Source organism: Balaenoptera ricei, chromosome 6 (assembly GCF_028023285.1).
Source record: "Balaenoptera ricei isolate mBalRic1 chromosome 6, mBalRic1.hap2, whole genome shotgun sequence".
Lineage (NCBI taxonomy): Eukaryota > Metazoa > Chordata > Mammalia > Artiodactyla > Balaenopteridae > Balaenoptera > Balaenoptera ricei.
The window spans coordinates 66,422,437-66,439,262 of record NC_082644.1 but is presented as its reverse complement, the minus strand read 5'-3'; the positions used below and the strand labels follow the sequence as shown (position 1 = coordinate 66,439,262).

At 37.7% G+C, this 16,826-nt stretch overlaps 1 protein-coding gene across 1 annotated transcript; it reads left to right on the top strand.

The window, feature by feature from the left end:
- Window positions 1–1,515: 1,515 nt before the first annotated feature.
- Window positions 1,516–13,196, top strand: IL33 (interleukin 33). Its single transcript, XM_059926429.1, has 7 exons — window positions 1,516–1,612; window positions 7,578–7,703; window positions 8,259–8,399; window positions 9,542–9,649; window positions 10,563–10,613; window positions 11,508–11,605; window positions 12,990–13,196. Exons 1-7 carry the CDS (start codon window positions 1,516–1,518, stop codon window positions 13,194–13,196), a joined length of 828 nt encoding a protein of 275 aa, XP_059782412.1.
- Window positions 13,197–16,826: the final 3,630 nt, after the last annotated feature.

Sequence of the window (16,826 nt, the reverse complement as noted above, 5' to 3'; positions counted from 1 at the left end):
GATCCCTTCTAGAGAATTTTTAATTTCATTTATTGTGTTGTTCATCACTGTTTGCTCTAGTTCTTCTAGGTCCTTGTTAAACATTTCTTGTATTTTTGCCATTCTATTTCCAAGATTTTGGATCATCTTACTATCATTATTCTGAATTCTTTTTCAGGTAGACTGCCTATTTCCTCTTCATTTGTTAGGTCTGGTGGGTTTTGCCTTGGTCCTTCATCTGCTCTGTGTTTCTCTGTCTTATTTTGCTTAACTTACTGTGTTTGGGGTCTCCTTTTCGCAGGCTGCAGGTTCGTAGTTCCCATTGTTTTTGCTGTCTGTCCCCAGTGGCTAAGGTTGGTTCAGTGGGTTGTGTAGGCTTCCTGGTGTAGGGGACTAGTGCCTGTATTCTGGTGGATGAGGTTGGATCTTGTCTTTCTGGTGCGCAGGTCCACGTCTGGTGGTGTGTTTTGGGGTGTCTGTGGCCTTATTATGATTTTAGGCAGCCTCTCTGCTAATGGATGGGCTTGTGTTCCTGTCTTACTAGTTGTTTGGCATAGGGTGTCCAGCACTGTAGCTTGCTGGTCATTGAGTGGAGCTGGGTCTTGGCGTTGAGATGGAGATCTCTGGGAGATTTTCGCCATTTGATATTACATGGAGCTGGGAGGCCTCTTGTGGACCAGTGTCCTGAAGTTGGCTCTCCCACCTCAGAGGCACATCCCTGATGCCCGGCTGGAGCACCAAGAGCCTGTCATCCACATGACTGCTAGTGTTGAGGGTCTCCTGCAGAGGCGGGGGGTGGCTGTGGCTCACCATGGGGACAAGGACACTGGCAGCAGAAGTTCTGGGAAGTACTCCTTGGCATGAGCCCTCCCAGAGTCTGCCATTAGCCCCACTAAAGAGCCCAGGTAGAAACCATCATTTTTTTGATGCACAAACTATGCCAAATTTGCCCAGCAGGAGACCCTTCAAGGGGGCTCCTGTGTCCTTTTGACACAATCTCACGAGTTTTTTAATGACTCACTGCTTTATGGCACAAGATACTCAATGTTCACTTCTACTTTCCCAGCCCAGATCTAGAATCCTGGTTCCTTTTAGTGGAGAAAGTATGTAGAAACTAAGATATGGGCACACTGATATTGTTAATTCAAATTTAACACTACAGGGATTTTCCCTTCTTCTTTTATTTTATATTTATATCTCCGTTTCCCTGCAGTGAAAATCCTTTAACACCAATACATTTGTTTTATTCCATAGTATAGCAAAAACAATCTCAGAATTTCAATACCAATATTTCCTCTAACAACAAACCCACAAAGTAAAGTTTAAGATTTCTTTACAGTTCTTTTTGTCCTCTCACTATATTTCTAGTATAGATATATATTCAGAATACGATGTTCAAATTTTACTGAAATTATTATTTTCTCTATGTGGCTATGTTATCAATTTTATATTGAGTTAGCCACAGTTGTTTCTGTTTGTTTTCAAGTTGAGACAATTGAAGTAATGTTATATGTTAATCCAACAGAAGCCTGAAAAATGAAGCCTAAAATGAAGTATTCAACCACCAAAATTTCCCCAGCAAGGATGCACAGCTCAGCAGGCAAAGCCTTGGTAAAATCTCCCACGTTGAGAAGTAAGGACTTAAGCCTTTCTGATTGTTTTACACACTATTTTTATCTGTTACCAAATCTTTATTATTCCAATGTTTATACATTCTACCTTACCAAAAACTACTAAGAATACAAGAGCTGAAATTGAAAGGGATGGGTCATAAATGTGTAACACAGTCAGTGCTGGTTTTAAACAGACTATATCCAGCCAACTTTTGCTTATTTGATGCATCACAGAACAGGAGTGGCTCAGATGACTTAAACCTGCTAATAGTGATAAACGTAATTATGGCCCTTCATATTAACCCCTTCTCTACCCATACCTCCTGCCACCAAATCCCAAAAGCTTTTTCCCAGATTTCCTAACAAAAATTTAAACAGACCCACTTTTATTCAACAAACATTTATTAAGACCTTTGGTATATCAAGCTTGTGGTCTTGACTTGAGACTTCTGATAAAGGAGAGAATAACAAGCAAAGATATTTGAATAATCCAGGACCCAAATAAAGCAGAATTGACCAAATGATGCTCAAGTCTGTCCAATTGCAAACTCAAAGGGTTTGGAATAAGTTGAAAGGTAACTAAGTCAGGTAGTAGCCTTAGTTTTAAGATCATAGGACTATTAACATCTTTGATTCTTAAAATTACTTATCCTAGAAAAGAATTATGCAAATTTATTCTCATGTTTTTCATTTGAGAGCAGTAACACAAAAGAATTAACAGAGCTCTGGTGGACCAGAAAGAAAATAGAGCATGAGAAATGGTAGTGGGGACTGGCATATCTTTGTCCTTTGTGCTCTTCTGCATTTCCCTGAACATTTTAGGCCAGAAGAGAAAGCAGTGTTAAAGAATATCATTTCTGTCTCCCTGAGGCTCTGGCCCACCCATGCTCTTCTTTTGTAAGTAGGAAAACCAGTAATTGGACTGTGGTTTCTGAATTACCAGGAAATCACAGCTAAGTTAGTTCTTTTATTTATGTCTGAGTCAAAATGCTCCTTGCAGGAACAGTGACTCATTAGAAGTGACTCTGTGTCCCCAAATTCCCTCTTAATAAAGAATGAATTTTCTTTGTACCCTAGGAGATGTGGGCTCTATGTAGATACTGGAATGAGGGAGGGAGCAGGCTGGAATATACACCAGAGTTGCTGGCATTGATGGAAAATGAAAATGTAACCCCACCTGTCAGGGTGCAGTGGCCCTAACAGCTTATTTACACCATTCAGAGAAACAATGATAAAGATAATCCCAAATCTCATCGCATTATTTTTATGGTTCCTTACCAGATTTTTTTCCCCAACAATATTGGCTCAGTTTAATACTGTAATTGTCATTATTTAAACACTCCTGGCTAAAATTTCAACAGATACCTGTGTGGTGTGTGACAGGTATGAACTGCTTTTCAAAACTCAAGGTGCAAGAAATGTCACATCTTATTTTTCTAAATAAACTGCTCTGAGCCCCCAAACAACAAAGTTCATTTTAATTCCTTCTCCTCCCCTGGGCTAGCAGGATCTTACACAATCACAAAGCCATAAAACGCAATACCCAACCACTACAGGTATCCACACAGTCAGGTCCCACATGAGTTCTGGTCAGCACCAGGGCATTTCACCTCTAGTGCCAACAGGGCATGGGACTTCATGAGCTAGAGGAAAGCCTCTCCCCGAACTCATCTACTTCCCTGTTTCTAGGAAGCTACTCCTCAGGGTCAGGTCATTCTCCTCTGTTAATTCCTCTCCCCCACATCCATCAACCCTTTCCCTGCCCTGAAAATACAGTGTCCTTATGTATCTAGCCAGAGGTCACAATACGGGAGTCCTGGGACATATCCATCCAGCAGGAGTATTTTAGTTGGTCTGAATAGTGTTACTGTTGTTTTTTAATTGAGACAACATTTTAAAATTGGGAGATTTTGCATAAAAATCTGAATGTGTGGTTTCTCTCGAAAAATCTGAAGATCTAGCAACAAATGGGCCCATATCCCTACATGGCAATAGTTGGAGGTAGAACTGAGTAGGGATCACCCCCTTTAGTTTGCAGCTCTCCACAGAAGATCTTCTGTTACAGTGAAGGAGCTTTCACTTTATCCTGTGGACAGAAGGGAACCAACTGAAAATGTCTAAATGAGGAAAAACAGGACATTTTTATTTTGGAAAGATCATGTTGGTGGTAGTGAAGATAGAGCAAGGAGGCAAAAGTAGAAATAGAAACTGGTCAGAGGTCTACTGCATTCATCTTAGGGGTCTGCTGATGAGGGCCTGACCTAAGATGACAGAATGGAAAGACTAAAATTCAGATACGTTCAGAAAGTGAAATCAGTAAGGTAAACTGAATGAATTGAAGGATGGAGAGGGGGAAAATGGATAATTCTCAGCTTTCTGATTTAAAAATTGGGCAGATAATGGCAGATAGAGGTACTGCTTTTAAAGATAGGGAATTCTGGAGGAATATATTGGGGGTAAAAGATAAAGAAGTTGTTTTTTTATTATGAGTATATTTGCATTTGGGGTATGTGTAGGTCATTCAGGTAGAGATGTCCAGAATTCAGAAGGCTCTACATAGATAGAAGTAGACATGCTTTAAGGTAACTTTAGTCAAAATGCCCTGTGGCATCAAAATTTCTGTAGAGAAAGAGCAACAGATATAAAGCTCAGGAGACAGACCAAAGGTAGAGTTACAGTTTGGGGAGTCGTCAATGTATAAAAAGATGATTGAAGTCATTGGAGCAAGCAAGATTGCCCAGAAAGAAAGCCTAGAGAGAGAAAAAAGGCAAAGGACAAAACCTTCAGGAACACCAACATTTTAGGATCAGGCAGAGAAGGAAGAACTAACAAAGAGACAGAGATGGACTGATCAGAGGGAAACAAGGAGACAGCTGATACAACAATAAGGGAAGAAGGGTTCAAAGAAGGATGTGGTCCCCAAGTCAAATGCAACAAATGGGTCAAAGGTAGTAAACACTGCAAAGAGACCTTGGTAAAATTAGTGTTTGGGGAAAAAATGAAAGATGAAGTGATTCCCTTCTGTAGTTCCTGTCAGCCGTGGTCTGGCTCTACAAAAAGATTTCCAAGCCCATTCCTATTTACTCACCAGAAATGCCTGAGGGATTTCATCATGCAGTTGCTATGAAGAAATTGCTTGTGAGAATTTCCTTAAAAGCCATATAAATATACTGCCTTCAGATATCAAGCAGGATGGAGACATAGGAAATGGCAACAGCCTTTTCATAAGTTTGAGCTGGCTCTTTGACCCTAGTGGAACACTCTCTTCTACAGAGTTCCCATGGCCATGCCAGCTTCATGCTTTCCTCCCAAGAACACAACCCTCACACCACAGTTTCAGCTGCCCCGAATACCAAAGTATACCTTCTTCCAAACTCTCCCAATGTAAAGTATTTTAAATACTTCAAACACAGTCAGCCCCCAAGGAATTATACCCAGTGTTTGTCTCACTAGGTGCTAGCCCTTACATTCACATATTTAGCCCCCAATTCTATTCTTCTACATCCATAATATTTCCCCAGTGCTATGACCTTCACTTCTAACTACCAAAGACCCATATTCTCCTCCCCAAAGAGTCCACTCTCAATATTAGACATACCTGGCATGGGATACCTCATGGGATGCTACACATAATGAGAAGCATACAGGAATGAGCATGCTTAGAGCATCATCTTATGCCTTTTAACTCTGAAGAGACAATGTGATACAGTATAGTGTAAACCCTGACAGCTGGATTTTGTTTTTCTATTTTGTAATGCAAGTGCCCGACTTAAGCTTTGATTGCTGAGGCATGCACTTCAAAGAGGCATGCACTTCAAAGAGGTATCCACTTCAAAGAGGCATCTACTTCAAAGATGGCTATCTCAAATAAATACACGGCCAGCCACAAGACTAGATAAAGAAAAGGAGATCTTGGCTGATTTCCATAACTGGCCATTTGGACTACTTTCTTTTTTTTTTTTCCCACACTTTAAATTCCTGCTTTTATGTTTTAAATTCACCAGTTCGCTCTCCTAGGCTCCCACCCTCAACTCCAATAAAAGCAGAATCCCACGCCCGTGCACCCTCTCTACCTGTGACTTCTCTGTGGGGTCCCAGATATGCAGTGTAATTTACAGATCCTATAATTAATTAACCTTGATTTCTTCAGTTTCCTGTTGGTTATTGCTGAAGGTCATCTTGCAATCATAATAAGAACCTTAACAGCCAGCCCAAAAACAACATTGGTTATTGACAGGCTAAGACCAGCACAAAACATGCAATTAATGACATATTGTATTAAATTAGTTGTCAGGAGACCAAGTTCAGTGTTGGCTCTGGCACAGCTTTGTAAATTATCTTTGCACTATATAAATGTGAGATACCATAGCTGACATATCTGTATTATAAAGGAATATTAGGGATTTTCAGGGTGAATGAGTATGATTTAATGGCCTTGCCCTGTTCAGACCGTTGAAGATACTTAAAGGTAGATGCCCATCTGAATTGGAAGTAAGATATAGATAATTCAAAACAGTAACTAACAAAAGTTTATTCCACTTAACTTTGAAAAGCATATTAGGAAGGCAAATCTTCTTGAGAATAAAAAAAAATCATAGAATGGATCTCAAATCACAAGTAATTATTTTCATTTTCTGAATTACTGTCAACAATTGAAATTTGGCTATATTGCATAAATTGCTTGATAATTCATTTACTATAATGTTGGAAATTGAGTTCCTATGACTCAAGTGTTATAACTTTCTTTTCTATTTGACTTTGAAAGGCTTTTTATGATTTCCAAGTGACAAATTTAATGTTTTATTTGAGATTTTAATTTTTATTTGGATAAATGAAATAATAATTACTGAATAACTGATTATATTTTTTTTACTTCAACTGATTTAATTTCAATTTGCATTTTGCTATTCCCTAAAGTTGTAGTGTAGCATTTTTTTAGATGGAGGTAGATGGAAGCATAGCTTTGATATTAGACACACTTGAGTCACAACTTCTCACCAGACCTGTAACCTTGGGCAAGTGTCATGACTGCTAAGAACTTCACATCATCATCTGTAAAACAAAGAGAATAATACCTACCTTGCAATATTATTTGTGAAGGGTTAAAGGAAACAGTATGTAGAATTATCAGCACAGTGCTTGGCCCACTGTAGACACAATAATATTTGACAAGGGAGTCAAAAATACTCAATGAAAAAAAAAAAAAAAAACTCAATGGAGAAAAGATGGTCTCTTCAATAAATGGTGCAGGGAAAACTGGATAATAACATGTAAAAGAATGAAACATAACTCCTATCTACACCACTCACAAAAATTAACACCCAATGGATTAAAGACTTAAATGTAAGACCTGAAACCACAAAACTCCTAGAAGAAAACATAGGCAGAAAGCTCCCTAACATGGGTTGGCTATTTTTAGTATCAATAACCTTTATAGACTATAGTCATCTCTCCAAAATTATTAAAAGTATATTCTAGATACGTAGAAATGATTGTAGATTTCATATGATCAAAGAGCTCCCCCCCCAGTTAGGCAAAAATTGCTATATGTTGGATGTAGATCCACACTCCCTTAAACCAATTTTGAAATCAAAATCTTTTCTAAAGACCTAAAGTTTTTCGTATCTCGTTTGACAGCAAAATACGACCTGAACTCATTTGACAGTTAAATCCTGACCTGAACCACATGAGGTCTTTATTTATTTCACTTTATGTAAATTTTCCTGTTTCACTATAAAATTATTAACTTTTTATTATGAGGTGCTGCCTTAGTCCCTGCTGGGTGTTCTAGTTATATACAATATATGGTCTACATGACAATGTTAAAATCTAATAAACTCTGAATTTTGAAACACAACTGGCCCCAAGGTTTCTGATAAGATACTGTGGACCTGTAGTTGCTTTCTTGGTCTGGTACACTCAGGGTTTGTAAAAGGATAAAGATGGATGGAATGAAATGGTATCACAATTTTTTCAATTGCTCAGAATCCCAACAGAAGGCTGAAGAAGTTTGCCCCATGTACTCTATGCAGCTACGCTCTGGCCTTAAAATAGAAAAGAAGACCTGTTACTTTAGGAAAGAAACCACCAAAAGGCATTCACCAAGAACAGGTAAGGAGAAACTGCATTTCCTGATAATTTTTCAACATAATGATGGGCATCTATTTGCCTTCACTTACCACATCAAGATACATAATTTTTTTCCTCATCCAAATTCCTTCTGGAAAAGAGTAAGGATGATGAACTATTTTTTAGCCATTTTCAGAAGGGCATATAGAGTTTTTAATAGCATGGGAGAAATGGTTATGCTATAATATTAAGTGAAAATAGAGGATACAAAATTATAAATATATTTACAATATTTTTAAGTGTTTTTTTCTTTTATTTAAAGGAAGTAAACTAAAATGAATAGTGGTTGCCTTTTGGGTGTTGAGACCATGGGTGACTAGTTTTCTTTTGCCTGGACTCCAGTGGGTGTGCCCTATTGGGATATAAGTGTATAGGAGGTATTGATTCCTTCAGACCATGGGGTGACTGAAACCCTGGGGTCAGTCATCATTGTCAGCAAGCAGCCTCGACTGGAAATCCTCAAAGGAGAGATGGGAGAGGGGTTCTGCACAGAGTGAGGACTGACAGTCCAATCTTATTCCTACACCTGTCCTGCAGCTAAAAAGTACAAAGAGCAATGTCTGGTATTCGCTGCCTGTCAGGAGCTGGAACACATTGGACAGTCTGTGAAGAGCTTCACCTTCGATAAAACTAGGGTCCAGAAATATACTACAGCAACTGGTCTTCCAAGTATCAAAGGTAAGACTGGTCACAGGGGTGGTGTGAGGGTGAGGAGGGAGGTAAGACACGGACCGTGGAAGTGCCACACCAGGAAGCAGCCCCAAGTCTACAATTTCATGTAAATATATCAGAAACTTCTGTCCATTTGTTGCTGATGTGCCCATGTAGTGGTATCCAAACTAAGTACAGGGTAGTTGCTCTAACAATGCATGTGCGTTCTATAGTTAGCATTCCATTATTATTTTGAAATGCTTGCTATGGATTGGAATTTCATATACATTATTCCTGTGAAAAATACATTATCCTTTGGGGAAAAAAACCACATTATCTCCCCAAACTTCAACATTTTGACAATGAAAGAAAAGGAAGAGCTATTATATTTTTTAAATATAATTTCAACTCAAGTATTTTAAATAGTTGTTAAAATGGTTTTAAATTATATCACATACTTGTGCAAATATTCAATATTTAATAGTCTTAATTTGTTATATATTATTTTCTTTAGCATAATTCTATACTATAAAGAAAATATGATTTTTTCCTCCAGGACCTATATATGTAGTCTCTAAATCTGCTCCAGTTTACCTCAGCATGCGGTAGAAATATTATCATTTTCTATGTGTGCTCGTATATTAAAAAAAAATTGAGAGTACTGCTTTAAGTGTCACTGTTATTTAGCCAGAAGACAGAATGAGGCTCACATCTGCATTCTCCAGGACTGTTGAAAGTCTCTGAGTAACTCCATGCTTTACGGATGGGTATTCACTTATCCATGTCTATCAAAATACAGTCCCTTCTTGCCCATAGTTCCCTAGATCATGTGGAGTCAGGAAGCAGAGGTTTCCTCAGGCAAAGTCTATAACTTTTCCAGCTTCTTTCTCCCCACTAAACCCTCCCATAAGCACACTAACATGGCCTACCATGGCCTTCATGCAGGATGCTAGCATCTTTAATCCCATTCAGGTGGCACACCTCAGCCTTTTAGCTACATTAAGCTTGGGCCAGAGGCTTTCATCTATCCAACAGTGATGGACAAAGTGCAGCTCAAATTGCAGAAACAAACACAACCCATTGAGAAGGCTTTTTTTTTAATTTCTAAAAGATTTTTCATGGAAACAAGGTTTTTGAATTCTTAATGACAAGATTTTTACTTGTTACAGAACATTCTGCTTCCCTGAGTACATACAATGATCAATCCATTACTTTTGTTTTCGAGGATGGAAATTATGAGATCTATGTTGATGACTTAGGAAAAGACCAAGAGAAAGGTAGAGTATTTCTTTTTGTCTTTAATGATATAATGATGACTAGTAAAGTAAAAAAAATAAATTTACCAAACCATAAACAATAGATTAACTCAGACATGGCAAATAGATTTCATGCTATGTGCTAACTCCAATGCATTGTCAGGGGATGCTTGAATATCACTATATTGAGGAGGATTCAGAAGCTTATTCAGGGGGCTTCCCTGGTGGCGCAGTGGTTAAGAATCTGCCTGCCAATGCAGGGGACATAGGTTCGAGTCCTCGTCCGGGAGGATCCCACATGCCACGGAGCAACTAAGCCCGTGTGCCACAACCACTGAGTCTGCGCTCTAGAGCCCGCGAGCCACAACTACTGAAGTCCATACGCCTAAAGCCCGTGCTCCGCAACAACAGAGGCCACCGCGATGAGAAGCCCGCGCACTGCAACGAAGGGTAGCCCCCGCTCGCCACAACTAGAGAAAAGCCCGTGCAGCAACAAAAGCCCAACGCAGCCAAAAATAAATAAATAAAATAAGTTAAAAAAAAAAAGCTTATTCAGGATTCATCAGGGAAGAAGGATGATACTGAGAAGTGGTATCTGTTGTGAAATGTGGAAAGAGGTACCACATATATTTGCTATCGCTAAATTATCTACTAGATCTTTCCAGCTTTATCAGTATCATTAAAGTATAAACCCTAGTAAAAGAATATACCAATGCTATGAACAACATTTAAAATATTTTAATACCAACATTGTTGGAGAATTCCTCAGAATATATTTATACATTTTTAAGACCTTTCTCAAAACCACAGAAGTTTTGCTTTTATTGATATACAATAAAAGAAGAGGATGTTTTCCGATGTTATATATATGTTGAAACTGAACCATTTGATAAAATTGTATCTCACCAAAGGGATTTTATGCATTCTCTTTCAGACAAGGTGTTACTCCGTTACTATGATTCCCAATTCCCCTCAAGTGAAACAGGTAATTTCAAAAGCTGGGTAGATCTAGTGCTTGAATTCTTAAATTTAGGGTAAAGACAAATCCAAAAATGCTCCATGGGAAAGGAAAGCAGTCTCAGAAGGTTCTCTCCAACCCAAACTCATGGTAAAAATCTTGGATCTAAGATTCTAAAAGGATATACTCCATCTCATCCATTTTGCAGTTTAATAATTAGGATAAATGTTTGGCTACATTTAACAGAGATTCAGAATAATAGTGTCTTAAGTTATACAAAACTTTATTTCTGTTTTAGCCAGGGCTGGAATGGCAGTTCTGCTCAACAGGTTGCCCAGACCCAGCTCCTTTTCTCTTTGTGGCTCTGCCAACATCCACATGGCTCAAGATTCCTTGCCACCATGAAAATATCCATTCAGCAGGACAGAGGAAGACAGATGTATTATATGAGTTCTATTTCCCTTTAAGGATGCAACCTGGAAGTTGCACCTGACACTTCTATTCCCCTTATGTTGCTCAGAATTTAGACATATTGCTACACTTAGCTACAAGAAGGCAGGGTGGGAAACATTCTATTATTACACAAAAAGAGGAGTTGGATATTGGGGGACAACCATCAGTGGCTTTCTATGCAGACAGGGAAGCTGACAACTAGAGAAATACCCATTAGAGTCACAATTCTACTATTATTCTAATAGTATATAAGAAAACTAACCTCTCTCCTAAGGGGACTTAGAATTACCCCTTACTGTCCAATGACTCTTTAGTTTCATCTGGGTACAAGTATTTCTAAGAGATGTGTTGTTGAATGAAGTAGTTATTTTATATGACACCTTGGACTCTTTTCCTGGGTGTTAAATTCATTTAAATTAAAATGAGTTACAATTCTTAACTTTATAATTTGCATTTTTTAATTGCAAGATGGTGGTGGTGATCATCGGAAGTTAATGGTAAACCTGAGCCCCACAAAAGACAAAGACTTCTTGCTGCATGCCAACAGTAAGGAGCATTCTGTGGAGGTAATAGAAATATGCACCTAACTGTCATGACTGACTCTACTCATCTGTGCAGATTTGGGTGTTTGGGGTACTTTGAAGAAGAAGTTTTGTTTGTGCTATTGTACATAAAACAAAATCAGTTATGATTAATAACTTGCTTCTGGAACATGGAAGGGAGTGAAATGGCATGTGTAGCCTTGCTACTGAAAGTTTGATCTCTGCCAGCAGTACAGCATTGCCTGAGAGCTTTATAGAAATGTAGACTTTCAGGCTCCCTCACAACTGAATCAAAATCAGCATTTTAACAAATCTCCAGGAGATTCATAGGTACATTAAAGTTTGAGAAGCACTGCTATATAGAATGACTCGAATCCTTTCTATTTGGCTGTAGGAACTACTATGTTCTTCCAGGAAGTACTTCCTTGTAAAATATGGTTTTCTTAGGCAATTGAAAGACTAATTTTATACTCTGAGACTGGCTAAAGGGAGAGTCATAAACATTTCCATATGCCAAGATATATAGATAACATAATAATCTACATTTTAATCATAGGATTCACTGCATTGTCTTCTTCAGTTAGTAAATAGCAGTATTATATTGGTCATGATGAAGAATTATAAACATCTTGAGGAACAAACAAGCCAAAGTGGACACAAAGAAGAAAACATGAAAGTCTAATATAGAAGATAAATTACATAAATATACAATATATAGAGCTAACTAATATAGCCATGCAAGGTATTAATATAAACTCTGGATGGTAATCAGCATCTCCCTTAACAAAACATTCTTAAGTATATATAATAGTGTTTGGCATATATAACTACTCAATAATAAGTGCTGACCCCTACTGAGCTTTATTATATACCAAGAAGTGTGCTAAAGGTTTTACAAGTACTATCTCATTTAATTCTCACAGTAACTCTCTTATGAAGTTATTGTATTGGCTAGGTTTGCTGTGTAACAAACCATCCCTAACACTTAATAACTTAAAATAATAATCATTTCTATCACTCATGTATCTGTGGGTAAGTTGGGGGTTGACCGATCTAGAAAACTGGCTACACTAAAAAACTGAGGCTTGAAAGGTAAAGCAAAGTGTCCAGGTCTCAGAGATACTACATGGCAAAAGAGAAGTATGAATCCAGAAATACTGCATCCAGACCCAGTCATTCTAAGCCATCATGTCTCTCAAAATATACTATCAGTGAATCAAATCAAATCCCCCTACTTTGGCCCTCTGCTCATTTCTTCCCCACCTCCCATCCCCTTCTCAGTAAGCAGGCTTGCTAGAAATATCAAGTTATGAATAATTATTCTCCTTTAGTTTCCAATACAGGAATGTAAAGTTGACTCTGGACTTCCAACTCACATATTGGTTACTTTCTCTCTTGTCTTCCTCAGCTACAAAAATGTGAAAACCCATTGCCAGAACAGGTCTTCTTTGTCCTTCATGAGGAGACCTCTCAATGTGTTTCATTTGAATGTAAGAGCAATCCTGGAGTGTTTCTAGGAGTAAAGGATAACCACCTAGCTCTAATTAAACGAGGGGAACACCCTGAGGCTTCAAATGAAGAGAATACCATATTTAAGCTCTCAAACTTAATATGACGGAAAGCTGCGGATCTTGGGTTGAGTAGTCCAAACAGCTACCATTGGAGAAAGGATGAGCGATAAAGAGACAGATAACACGAAGGGAAATGGAATGTTTAGTATGCTGTGGAATGTTTTCCTTACTATGTATAAAAATAATTTTTTTATAATCCTTCAGTTCTGTTTTTTATTTCCCTCTGTATCACTGCATATTCAGTACAAGTATTGGTATATTAAATAGCATATTGGTAAAGAGACTTGCCAACATTCTGAAGAGATACAGCCTGACCTTTACATTTTTCCACTTTCAGTGCTGAAAGAACTTCTTCATATTTTGAGCTGAGACCTCTGGGGAGAATCGAAGGGGCTGATCCGCAGTTTTGTTTTAGACAGGGATCAATTTAAAGAGCTACATAGGGACATAATTTTCCCTGGTTCCAGATAATAGCCTCAAACACTAGAGCCTCTAATAAAAAAGACAACTGGAAGCAACACAGATTGACCATTTCACAACTGGAATAAAACACCAAGTTTGTTTGTAAATTCCGAAACTTCAGATGCCTATATGGCTAGACAGGTAACATAAATATGTGAAAAAGCAAGGATAATTTAAAAATTAAGGAAAATAAATCTAGTATTTTAAAAGTGAATAATTTCACCTCTAACTCACTTTTAAAATTCTGATTTTTATAGACTGAGTTAACTTTAAGCAAGGCATTCTTACATTAGAAAGTGAAATAAATTTTAGTTCAGACACGAAATTGAAATTATTAGGAATATCTAACAAACTAGAATATTTTTAAAAGCACTGAGCCCCAATATATGTTTGGGCATCCAAGTACCATGGGTTCCAAGTACCATGGTGTGGCCAGAAGTCCTCTAACCTACTAGAGCTTAGACGGGACATAGGATTAACATTACAACTTCAGTAACTGGTTATCCTTCATATGTTCTTCTGACCCTGGCTTCCAGGAATCTATGACTTTTGATATATTCATTACCTTGGACAAAATTTCTTCTCATCCTTTCTTCCCATGTGCACAAGGCCTTTTATTGTTTAGCTTCCCAATAACCCTGCTTACTATGGAACATTCACTTGACTTCTGTTCTTTCTCCATTTCTTTTGACCATCTGTGTCCTTCTGCACCGCCTGACCTCACTTCCACATCACCTGACCTCTGGATGTCAACATCTTTATTCTGCTTTTTCTACCTGATGGTGTAGAATTTTACATAAACCTATTTATGGCAATATTCTTCATTAAACATCTTTGTGTTTTATTGCTACTAAGGTACTAAAATTTATACTCAACCATATAATAACATTTCTCAGCTACTAAATAATTTTTGCTTATTTTAAAACCTTAGCAATTTCTACTGTAATTCTTCACAGGTGTAATACTGATAATAAATGACAAACATAATGACAGAATACTTATAAAAATATGACTTTTTCTGAAAGTGTAGGCTTTTTAATTTGTTGAGATATATTGAATATAATTGTTGGTGGAAAATAAAATAAAAGAGGCTGAGAATTACTGTATGAGGACAAACAATTATAGAACAATATATCTTTGTTTCATTACTTTGTCAATAATTTTACTATAGAGACAAAAATAAAAGCAGAATCTATATCATTCCCTCTGAAAAACACTAAATGTTGACCATGTGTATCTCTATGATATACTTAAATGATTACTATTCAGTAACCAAATATATCCATTACATTGTTCATATTCTTGAATAAACTGTATTTTTCAAAAGTATGTGAGACCATAATGATTTTATCATAAAATGACTCATATTGTGAAATTCTTAAGTGAAAGTAAGCATATCCCAATCCATCAATGTTGGTAAATGGAGTAGGTCATTTGTCTAATATTTTTTTTTAAACATCTTTATTGAAGTATAATTGCCTTACAATGGTATGTTAGCTTCTGCTTTATAACAAAGTGAATCAGTTATACATATACAATATGTTCCCATTTCTCTTCCCTCTTGCATCTCCCTCCCTCCCACCCTCCCCATCCCACCCCTCTAGGTGGTCACAAAGCACCGAGCTGATCTCCCTGTGCTATGCGGCTGCTTCCCACTAGTTATCTATTTTACATTTGGTAGTGTATATATGTCCATGACACTCTCTTACCCTGTCACATCTCACCCCACCCCCTCCCCATATCCTCAAGTCCATTCTCTAGTAGGTCTGTTTCTTTATTCCGTCTTGCCACTAGGCTCTTCATGGCCTTTTTTTTTTTTTTTTTTTCCCCCTTAGATTCCGTATATATGTGTTAGCATACTGTATTTGTTTTTCTCTTTCTGACTTACTTCACTCTGTATGACAGACTCTAACTCCATCCACCTCATTACAAATACCTCCGTTTCATTTCTTTTTATGGCTGAGTAATATTCCATTGTATATATGTGCCACATCTTCTTTATCCATTCATCTGTCGATGGACATTTAGGTTGCTTCCATGTCCTGGCTATTGTAAATCGAGCTGCAATGAACATTTTGGTACATGACTCTTTTTGACCTATGGTTTTCTCAGGGTATATGCCCAGTATTGGGATTGCTGGGTCGTATGGTAGTTCTATTTTCAGTTTTTTAAGGAACCTCCATACTGTTCTCCATAGTGGTTGTATCAATTTACATTCCCACCAACAGTGCAAGAGTGTTCCCTTTCCCCCACATCCTCTCCAGCATTTATTGTTTCTAGATTTTTTGATGATGGCCATTCTGACCGGTGTGAGATGATATCTCATTGTAGTTTTGATTTGCATTTCTCTAATGATTAATGATGTTGAGCATTCTTTCATGTGTCTGTAGGCCATCTGTATATCTTCTTTGGAGAAATGTCTATTTAGGTCTTCTGCCCATTTTTGGATTGGGTTGTTCGTTTTTTTGTTATTGAGCTGCATGAGCTGCTTGTAAATCTTGGAGATTAATCCTTTGTCAGTTGCTTCATTTGCAAATATTTTCTCCCATTCTGATGGTTGTCTTTTGGTCTTGTTTATGGTTTCCTTTGCTGTGCAAAAGCTTTTAAGTTTCATTAGGTCCCATTTGGTTATTGTGTTCTTATTTCCATTTCTCTGGGAGCTGGGTCAAAAAGAATCTTGCTGTGATGTATGTCATAGAGTGTTCTGCCTATGTTTTCCTCTAAGACTTTGATAGTGTGTGGCCTTACACTTAGGTCTTTAATCCATTTTGAGTTTATTTTTGTGTATGGTGTCAGGGAGTGTTCTAATTTCATACTTTTACATGTACCTGTCCAATTTTCCCAGCACCACTTATTGAAGAGGCTGTCTTTTCTCCACTGTATATGCTTGCCTCCTTTATCAAAGATAAGGTGACCATATGTGTGTGGGTTTATCTCTGGGCTTTCTATCCTGTTCCATTGATCTATATTTCTGTTTTTGTGCCAGTACCAAACTGTCTTGATTACTGAAGCTTTGTAATATAGTCTGAAGTCAGGGAGCCTGATTCCCCCAGCTCCATTTTTCGTTCTCAAGATTGCTTTGGCTATTCGGGGTCTTTTGTGTTTCCATACAAATTGTGAAATTTTTTGTTCTAGTTCTGTGAAAGATGCCAGAGGTAGTTTGATAGGGATTGCACTGAATCTGTAGATTGCTTTGGGTAGTAGAGTCATTT